Source organism: Strix uralensis, chromosome 9 (assembly GCF_047716275.1).
Source record: "Strix uralensis isolate ZFMK-TIS-50842 chromosome 9, bStrUra1, whole genome shotgun sequence".
In the NCBI taxonomy this organism is placed as follows: Eukaryota; Metazoa; Chordata; class Aves; order Strigiformes; family Strigidae; genus Strix; species Strix uralensis.
In genome coordinates this window covers 15,172,809-15,183,365 of record NC_133980.1, presented here as the reverse complement: position 1 = coordinate 15,183,365, position 10,557 = coordinate 15,172,809, and the positions used below count along the sequence as shown (strand labels likewise).

General features: G+C 42.9%; 1 protein-coding gene across 4 annotated transcripts in view; it reads left to right on the top strand.

The window, feature by feature from the left end:
• The first annotated feature begins 706 nt into the window (after window positions 1-706).
• ACAP2 (ArfGAP with coiled-coil, ankyrin repeat and PH domains 2) overlaps window positions 707-10,557 on the top strand; it is a 67,532-nt gene continuing 57,681 nt past the window's right edge. For all 4 annotated transcript variants that reach the window (XM_074877494.1, XM_074877492.1, XM_074877493.1 and 1 more), the window contains exon 1: window positions 707-940. In XM_074877494.1, the coding sequence (XP_074733595.1) occupies window positions 888-940 (53 nt within the window). In that variant the 5' untranslated portion in view covers window positions 707-887. The remainder of the gene's footprint in view (window positions 941-10,557) is intronic.

Sequence of the window (10,557 nt, the reverse complement as noted above, 5' to 3'; positions counted from 1 at the left end):
GCTCCGGCAGACGGGCGGCCGAGGGGCCGCGGGCCACTCGCGACCGGGCCTCACCTGCTTCGGTAGGCGCCGGGCCAGGCCTTCCCGCTCGTGTCTTATCCCTGAGGGAACCGTTCCCCTGCTTAATTAATGACTTTAATTAAAAAAAAAACAACAACAGTTAAAAACGATTAGCTGGGCAGTGCCTGCCGACCTCCTCCCGAGCCCGCCCGACAGCCCCCGCCCCCGGGCAACGTCCTCCGCCGCGAGCGACGGATGGTCCAGCCTATCGCAGCGCTGGACCGGCCCCCTCAGTGTGTATGAACGCTGGGATTGGTCTTCCACACAGCCGTGGCAATGGAGCCTGCCAGTTGGGGGGGGGGCAAAGGCGGTTTCCCGTTGGTTTACTAGGCTGTCACTTTTCAGGACGCCCGATGAGGAAGTAATTCCTGCGGCGCCCGGCCGTTAGCTGCCTCCTCTGAGTGGCCCACTTATTGGGCGGGCTTCCTGTTATGCCCTCCTCTCTCGCCTTGTGATTGGCCAGAGCGCTCCCCTGCTCCCTGCGACTGGATGGGCTGGTTGCCCTTCCCCCGCCCTACGCTAATTTGGGGGAAGCTCCGCCTATGCCGCGGTCTTATTGGCTGTTTCTGCTGCTGGCTGCTGTCTATTGGTTAATCAGGCCATCAGTCGCGGCTGGGCGCGGGAGGCGGGCAGAGGGGTTGCTCGGTGCGGCGTTCCCGCAGCAGCTACCCTGCCGCCGGGCCCCGCCGCCCCGCCATGAGCGCCGCCCCCGCGTAGCCCCGCCCGGTGGCCGGCCTCCGGCCTCGGCTCGCCTCGCCTCGGGCTCGCCCCACCACCACCATCGGCAGCAGCAGTGGAGGCAGCGGCGCGCCCCGCGACAGGGGAAGATGAAGGTGACCGTGGACTTCGAGGAGTGCCTGAAGGACTCGCCGCGCTTCAGGTGCCGCCGGGAAGGGGCCGGGCCGGGGTCGTGCGGGGGGACGGGCCGCGGTGGAGCGGCAGGGTGTTGTGGGCCGCGCAGGGCGGGCGGGAAGCAGGGCTGGGTGTCTGCAGGGGGTGACAGGCCCCGCGGTAGGGTGGGGACGGGGCTGCTGGGGCCGGCCGGGCTGTGGGACGGGAGTTGCGGAGGCCCTGGAGGATGACAGGTGGCGGCGAGTTGTGGGCAGCCGGCTCTGAGGAGAGCATCGGGTTGGGGCTGTTGTGGGGAGGTGGGTCTGTGGGGTAGCGGAGGGCCAAGGTTTGGGGAATGCAGGGTGGCAGAGCAGGGGCAGTGCGTGTGGAGGGGATTGGCTGTCAGGGGCCGTGGAAGGACGTCAGGGGGCCGTGTGTGAGGAAGGGGCTGTTGTGGGGCTCTATAGGACAAAGGGCCTGCTGGGGTGTGGGGGGACTCTGAGGAGGAGGGGCAGGTGGGAATTTCGAGGAAAGGGAGCGGCGTATGTGGGACTGGGTGGTCAACGTGCGGGGACTCATGTGGAGGCAGCCTGGTCTGCAGTGAACACTGTTGGGGTCACCTGCCTTTGACCAGATAGGGGGGTGAAAGGTGGCAGGCAGCTGGCGCAGGAAATGCTCAGCAGCCGAAGCCCTGCCTGCTCAGGCTCAAGAGCATGAACTCTCTGGTGGTCCATCTCTGGTTCTTCAGAGTCGTGCTTACACTTCAGTTCCCAGTGTCTGCTGCATGCGTCCACACTCAGGCTGCCCACTATTGGGGTGCCAGTACCGAACAAGCTCAGTATAGTCTTACTTCCCGTTGTCAGACCAAGGCATGTACTCTTCCGTTTTTCCCCACTCGAGTGAGCACTTGTCTGTCAGTGCAATAGGCTTACTTCTGCTTATGCTGGGCAACTTTCCCCTTCATCTTTCCCTATGCTTTTATCCATTCTCTCTATATTTTGCACCATTGTATCTGTTCAAGATAATTCTGCCTCTCTGTTGGATGCGTGGCTGGTCTGTGTACACAAGCCCACTTCCTGTGTCTGGTATCACCCTGCTAGCTGATGGGGAGGCAAACAGCTCCACGACTTGATGCAATGTGTCACTGCTGTGCCCCTCCTGTCCCATGCTGAGCCCGTGTTTGGAGTGCCTGTGGTTCTGTGATTAGCACAGGCTGGGTGAGCTCTGGCTGTTGAGGGAAATAGTTTTGCTCTTCCTCTGGTCTCTGGCTGTGTGTTCACACCTCTTTGTGTCAGCTTTAGCAATTGCGTGGTTCTGGGATGTGGAGGAAGTTGGAGGAGAAGGTTTGAATGGCGTACCACTGGCAGAAGTTGGAGTTCCTGTTCCTTCCTCCTTTGCTCCTGTCCCTGCTGGCAGCTTGTCCCTGGCTGCTTCTGCCATGGGTTTTTCTGGTGACCGTGACTTGTATTCTTGGATCCTTCAATGAGCTAGCTGTCCTGGCAGAAGAGACTGGATGGTTTTCTGCCAGCTTAGTGAGTTGAGTCAGTGTGAAGCCTACTAAAGCTTATGGGGAGGACAAAGAGGAAACTTCACTGCCAGAAGCAAGGCTAGAGAAAGGCAGTGAGGAGTGAGACCTCCCCTGAGGCAGCAGTGAGCTTTTACATTGGTTTAGCCGTTCCACAAGACTTTGCCCTGAGTTGGACATGCTTGCTACTGTATGTACTTTCTGGCACAACTATATTTAATGTGGGTCCATCCTATTTGGTGACAATGCAGTCTTAGATTGGCTTAATTTAACCATAGAACTATACCATTAAATATAATTTTGTTGGTGGGGTTTTTTTGATTACTGATACCTGCTGAAGTATAGAATACACTTGAGAAAGCAAGAAATTGTGACTAAAACTTGTGAGCAGAAGCATGCTGCCATCTCTTCAAGTTAAGACATACCAGTTCATCTGAACTCACTTTGTATCATCCTCGTTTTGTCCCTCTTGATTCCTTTCCTTCAAGGAGAGAAACAGTGGAAACCCTTTATCAGGGTCTTCTAGTACATTATGGTCTTTCTGACAGTTTCTGATACTACTACCTTTGAAGAAATTGCAGAAAACCTTATGGTGTAATCACTTGATGCCACCAAAACATCTTTCCAACCTTTAACTGATAGGAAGCGGTTAAAATCATGAAGCAAAAATCCTGTAGTATTTCTGAAAAAAGTTCATATCTTTCATTATTGGTCACTAGTATTTGCTGTTATAACTTTGGTCTTTCTTAGTGTTCACATGAATTACCTAAACCAAATAATGGAAACCTTCTAATTGAAGTTTACTGCAGTGTTTTTATTAAGGGATGGTAGAGACGTTAATATAGAGCAAGGTCATTACAAGGTCCTAGCGTTCTTGCAGGGAGTAGTGTGGACATGAAGCACCTTCTTATGCTGTGTGCCTTATCTTATAGCAAAGCAGAGCTGCAGCTTTCTCCTGACCTTGCTGAGCAGGTGGGTGTAGTCTCCGTCCTTCCCATCAGTATACCTGTTGGAGCAGTTAAATAAACCTGTTGGGAGGCATATAGTGTATAGAAATGTCATAGTCTTTCTTATAGTTGTGGAGAGAACTAGGAGGACGTGGGTGAATCAGAGTTCCTGAGTCACCAAATCCCTGTTTTCACAAGGAGCTATTTAAATCTTTTAAAGCATGTTACTACATACAGCTTCAGACACATGGCTTTCTTGCTTATCTGTTTCTTATGAAGTTCATGTTGATTTCTTTTGGCTTTGAGATGTAACTGGGAATACAGTTACCTGAATCTAAGAAATCAAGGTTTGTTTGCTTGCTTAAAATGCACATGAAGGGAGCATGCGTTGTTGATGTTGAGTTGCTAATATGTGATTAGATAATAATGGCTATAAAGATTCACGTCAGAAGTATGGTAGGTTATTTCACATAAGGCATGCCTTTTTCCACCCCCCAGTAGATAAAGAAACCTTTGAATTATAAAACCTGAAGCAGCGATGGCCTATTGCATCACTAGGTTTGTAAACTTATGACATACCAGATCAGTTTGGGGTTGGAAACTTGAGGTTTAGAAATTGATTTTGAAAAGGGTAATGGAAAAGGCTATGAATTCAGTCATGCTTTTTTGCAAATTTGCAATCAAGTTTTTTTTAAACCTGCTTTGAAAATAATCTTGCTGAAATCACATGCTTTTCCTTCATGACTCCCTCTCTTAAAGTAAGGACAGACCAAAGATCTAGCAAGGAAACGCATTTGCAGTTCTCCTACAGTGTGTTGATGACTTGCCATCAAATGAAGGAGTTGCCTGGGGAGGGGCCTTGGAGCAGTCCTTGAGTAGTAAAAACTGAGCTGTGCTGGCAAGTTCTATGTATATAATCAGGAATTCCTGGAGTGGTGTTTTGATATGCAAATAGTATTGTGAAATAATACTTATCTTTAAATAATGAGAATTTCAGTTTCAGAGCTTAATAGAACAGGCTTTTACTTTTTTTTCTTTCTGTAATAAAGAACATTTTCTCTTAATGAGTGAGGTATGCACTGTAGCAGCAACATGAGTCACTCTGAACATAAATTTTTGGAAAGGAAAAGCAAGTTTAAGTGATGGGGAAATATATCTGCTGTAAGTAACAGTTAACAACCTTGATAAAAAACAAATAATAGAAAAAGCAAAATTCTGTTGCTTGGGATGTGTGCAGCTGTAAGAACTCTCTAGAAAAACATTCAGTCTGTTCCAATCTTTAAAAATGCATCAGTAAAAAGCTGTGTATTTTTGAGATCATTTCTTTGCCCTTACCTGTCACTGTTGCTGAAGTTTAAATTCTTTTTGTATGTGATTTTGTATTCACTTCCTGAGACCCCAGCTTCAGAACAGATGATGAGCGAGGTAGATGAAAGAATATAAATGAAACTGTTGCCAAGTACCATTCTTAGTAAAAGTATATCATGGGTAGCTTCTGGGTTGAACTGGTGGTTATAGTGTATTCCCTTCAAAGGGACTTGTCTGGGAGTCTTCATTTAGACTGAGCTAAAGCTTTGCTTTGTGTAGGTAGGACTGGCTTGTCACTGAAGCTCCCTGGTATGTGTGTTGGTTTTCTTTAATTCTTGTCTCTCTAAATGGGGCCAGCTGAGATGCACCTCATGCTTGTGGGGGGTGCAGGCTGAATAGGTTACTCATGCCACTTTATGGCTTTCTAGATTTATGGATTTTTTTCTCTCTCCTTTAGTACTGTGCAACCAAAGTGTAGTCACTGAGCATCTGTTTCCCAGGTAACAGGAAGTGTTTTGTCACTTTAAAATATGAGTAATGTAAGAAAGTGACTTATTTAACCTATTTGGAGTAAGTCTTGTTCAGTAGTCAGAGAAATTATTATACATGCCTATCCCACGTACTTTGCCTGCTTATTACTTTCTGAAGAAAACGTAGAAATCAGAATATCAGTAAACTTGTCCCTTGGGTGTTGAGTCCCAGTGGGTAGGGTGCCGCAGCGCAGCCTGCTTCCTAACCTGCTGTGTTACAGGACTGAGCAGCAAGGAAACCTCTCTTCTTCAGCGTGGGTTTGTAGTGAGGGTAATCTGTGTGTGGTCATGGTACCGCTGAAAGTGCTGCGGCTGCTCAGGTGGGTAAACTCGGCCATATTTAAGGTGTTAAGAGGTATGTGACCAAGAATGCTATCTGCATACAAAATCTGTTTGTTTTGCTTAGACTTGCCTAGCTGTTTTAGGAGGAATTTCCAAAGAAATGTTTGGTCTGAACTTTCTGCCTGTGGTGTTTGGGACCGAAAAGCAAGTTTGTAACTTACTTGGCAAGGCGGGGTGGAAAGTATTGCAGAAGAACAGAAAAAGAAAGATACAGTAAATCAAAAGAGAAAGCTGCCAAACATTTGCTTGTAAGTTTGCATTTACCATTTTTCATACTTATGTGGCTGTTGTGTTTATAATTTCCGGTATTGTAGCACAGCACTTCTCATAGCTGAAGTGTAGTGACGTGGAGGACAGTGTTAGCAGGATGCTGGTGAGTTACACGTGTACATCTCTTGTCCATACTGCTAGGAGTCTGATAGAGTTAGTTAAACAGAGTGCTTCTAGATTTCTAATTCTTTGCTTTTGGGGAGATTACAGTGAATGTGTTGTTCTACTCAGACTCTAGTCAATGATTTATTTATCTTTAAATCTGTGACTGCATCTTTCAAATGTACATTAAGAAAATAATTGACCTAAAGAAAGGGATGTATGGGGAGATAGGACCCAGTGTTAGAGCATTTTCTTCTAGTGTAATCATACTAAAGAAGTTTCATCAAAGATTTCTCTCAAATACATTTCATCAAAATCTCTCACACTGAAATCTATTAAAGCCTTTTCAAATTTAATGGTAAGTTGTTGCAATCAGTCCTAATGGAGATTAGAGAAATGTGTTCTGAAATCAGGTTATCTTGATTCGGTTAGTGCACCTAAATTGTTTTAATTAAAAAAAAAAAAGTTGGCTGTCATAATTATGCATTACAAAAGTCAGGGGTTTTTAATAGTGACCCTGATTTTGCTTCTTTGTTGTTTGATTATGATTTATGTTAAGTAACAGCAAACTGAAAAATCTTAACTATATCTCAAATTGCTAATAGGAACTTAAAATATTCATTTTCTTGGTTTTGGTCTTTTTAAGTTTTTATCTGGTAATGTTTAAAAAACCCCACACACTGAGAAGGGAACTTACAGTGGAAGTAGTAACAAAATCTGCTAGCTATCATAATGTTGCTATAGCATAGCAGCAGCATCAATTGCTGAAGAATTGATATTAATTAAACCTGTGCAACTGATCTTTAATGAGTACTTGTGGAATTAGAAGGTCAGCTTAATTCTGTGTGTGTGCAATGTAACTGTAATTATGCAAGTTCTTACAGTCATTCAAGTTTTAAATATAGATTTGAAGTGGTTTGATTCTTTAGCCTTGAGTGTCTCATTTATGTTGGCTAAGCACATCTCATGTAATTAAGAACTAAAGTTATGGCGATTATAGTTTTATATTGGGGGAGGGAGGAATATCAATGTTAACATCTCTGGAAAGCACGGTCAGTAAACAGATTATTCATTAGGAAGGTGGTAACTATAAAATAGGAGTCTGTCTATCTTGGCCTAGGTGGGTATCTTGGGTGCTTTGGAGGGTAGCTACTTGGGTTGCTTTGTTGTTTCCTATACGCATCTGTGAAATCATTGGCCACTGGATAGCAAATGTGCTGATTTAGCTATGTTAGCAGCGTCCTGTGATCTTTTTCAGGCTTAGCTTCTTGACAACCTTGTTGTCAAGAACTGTATTATTTAGAATCAGCATTTTTCCCGTTCTTACTTTGTGCAGTGAATAATATGACTTAAGGTTTTGGTACATTTTTACTATAGTAAATCGTTCTAAAAGGTCCCCAAAGCAAAATCCATCCTGATAACCTGTTTTGGGAGAAAAAGGAAAGGAAAATATCTAATTTGCATTGACTAGAGAAACAATCCTACTGAAATTACAGTTTACAGAGCCAAGAACCCTTTGCCTGGGTCTTGACACAGGTCTTTCTGGCTGAAGGAATTAGTTTAGTATCTCAAGGACATGCAAATGCAGAAGCGTCATGAGGGAGTGCAAAAAAAAAAAACAAACCCAAAACCAAACCCACCAGAAAACCTCATGTGGTTACTTAATGTTTACGTCTTACAGAGCCTCATGTTTACGTGGGTAGGAAATAGAAAAATAATTTCTGACTAGTTACTTTTTTTTTTGCCCCTCACTTGTACATACAGAATCCAGTTTAAAAACATGTATAGAAGTTTAAACTGTGTAATGCATTTGTGACCTTTTTGAGCAGATACTGTGCTTTTTGTTTGAGATTTAGATATTCCTGTGAGTTTAGGTAATAATTTAGGTGGTTTGCTTTTTGATAGTGACAGATTTGTAACAAAAATAACAGCTGAAGTAGCTGTCTGCAGTGGAAGACATGGGGAAATGCAGATTAGCACATGGATTGTAACATTACTTTAATATATGCAGGAGTTTCCCATACCTCTCTGTGTGACAATATACATACTGGTTTTGTTGCCACTGTTTCATACAACTAAAGATTAGATCAAGAACATGAGAAACAGTAGATACTATCATTATGATCATAAACAAACAATTTTAAGCAATACAATAAAGTAGACTAAAACATTGTTTTGTCTTTCTGATAATCTCTTCAAGAGGACTCCTTGCATATGTGGCAGAATAATTATGGTTTACATTTATTTTGTGAGTATTAAAAGTAGCCATGCCTCAGACCTAGAGTAAATCAATTGTTTTGATGCACTGTAAATAACTTATGCCTGTGTAGAGGAGAAATCTAATTTATGGGATGATGTCCTGTATACATTTTCAAACTGACAAGACAGAAGGGTAGACACAGAAAATAATCTCCTGCAAAACAGTCCCTTCAAGTGTTTTATGAATGAGAGGAAGTTTCGAACAGAGAAAATGTCTGTCAGGTGGTTGGCAAACTTGGTCACGTGGCATGAATCTTTTTGTGAATCAGGCTTTCTGTTTGATATTCGAAGTTTTCTGTTTGAAACTCTGAGACTCTACAATATGCAGGGATGTTGCTCTTGAATAATTTTTAGAGTTCATATGTCAATATTAATGGGGATTTAAATAGTTGTGGTTTTTCATGAGAGATAGTCTCAACAGTAGTCAGTGCACATGTACAAACTACCTTTTTTCTCTTAATGAATTTATGGTATGCCTTCAGTAACAGTCGTTAAAGGAAGACCTCTGCTGACAACTTTGTATGAATAAGTGTAAAGCAGAGCTAGGAGTCAGTTTGTACAATGTGATTTTGAAGTTTCTAAACTTCCAAAATATATTTTTGTGATTTAAGCTAGATATAGCTTCTTCAATTTCTCTTTGTATTATATGTAGTGAAATGTATTCCATCTGACAAAATTAAAAAAAAAAAAAAAAGTTCTGTGGAAGAGAATTCCAGATTTCCATCTTTCTGGGTGCCAGATGTTAATTTAAGTAGGAACACATGGATATCAAACACATGCGACATTTCTGGGCATTTTAAGTATCTTAGTGTTCAATTATTAGTGATCTTGTAATTATTTTTAAAAAGATGTATAACTTCTGTAATGCTGTAGATCATGTAATAGATTTTTGTGTACTGATGCTTAGAATGACATTTTGTGGATTGAAATTTGAATCAAACTCACTTCTTTGGTACAAAGGAAAAGGCATCTTGTATTCTGAGCTTGACTTCTTGCTGTGAATGTTATCACTTCTGCCTGACAAAACAGAGGTGTGGAATTTGAGCTGGGAGATGGGGTTTGGTTTTCTGCTGCATCTCTACCCACGGAGGCACCGACCCTCTTCTGTCCCCTTCCTCACTGCCGCAGTGATCTGAGCTGGATTCAGGGCTCCCTCAGCTGCTCTGCACAGTGCAGGTGGCCAGTGTGAGTCGGTGCTGGAGTCTCTGATGCCTTCCTAGACTCCAGCTCTCCAGTGACTCCCTTGCTGCTATAGCTGCTCATCAGTGGGCAGTAATGGGAGACTGAATGTTGGTTATTGTTAAGATAGAAAAGTGCAGCTTGTGTATGAGTTTTTTCTTTGTTTAGAGTACTTTGTGAAAGTAGTCAGACTCTGCATTTGACTGGATTCTTCTGGTGAACTTTAATGTAAAGAACATTTGGTGTCATTATAATATCATTGGTTTTATGTAACATGCTGTTAATATGCTTTAGGTTTAAGATGACCTAAGTAAGAGCTGGGTGGGTGAAGACAAAAAGAAGTAGGTGGAGCAGTGTTGGGCCTTGTGATCTTAACTGGGACTAGCAAAAGGTGTTAAAAAGACTTGCTGCTCAGCTGGCAATGTGGGTTATATCTTGCCTTTCCTAGACTTGTAGCATTCATGTAAGTTGGCTGGAGTTCCTGTCTCTATAAAGAATTGAGTAATTAATGAAATAGGCCTCTTCTTTCTTAACTTCCTTAAAAGGAAAAGTAGAGTTCATCTCATCTACTGTGTAGCCATCTCTCTTCTTAAAGGCAGATCATAGACTTAGGCTCCTTCAAATCTTAATGAAGTTTAATAGTTGTATCCCAAGTGTCTCTTGATTAGTTTTACCCATCTGGATAAGGTGAACTGCACCCTGGAAATAGTATGTTTCTACTCTATCATTTCCAAAGGTGATTTAGATGACTAACTTGGGTATCTGTGCATAGATATCAGTATTGAATCAGATAAGGCACACTGCAAGAGTAGAACAAATGTATTGGCTTTGCCAGTCAGGGTTGTTATTGAGGATAAAAACTGTTTAAGACTCTGGGGTCTCTGATGTTTCATTGAGGATACAAATTCTGGTTTAATTTGTGTGTTGCTATATTGGAGTCTGTTTAAAAACTATATGCACATCTCTACAGGATTATTCTCCAGGACAATCTCCAGTTTGTGGAGAAGGATTTTTAAAAGTACTCATTTAACTTCTGGAGTGCTTTCTTTTGTCAGGTGTGTGATTTTGAAGAATGTATCTGCCTGTTTATTCTATCCTACTTGATTTATCCCAAAATGAATGGTGAAAAATGACAAAGTGAAGTGTTAGATGTGCCTACTATTGCAAAATACCTACTATATTGTAAGTATTGATCTTGCAAGAT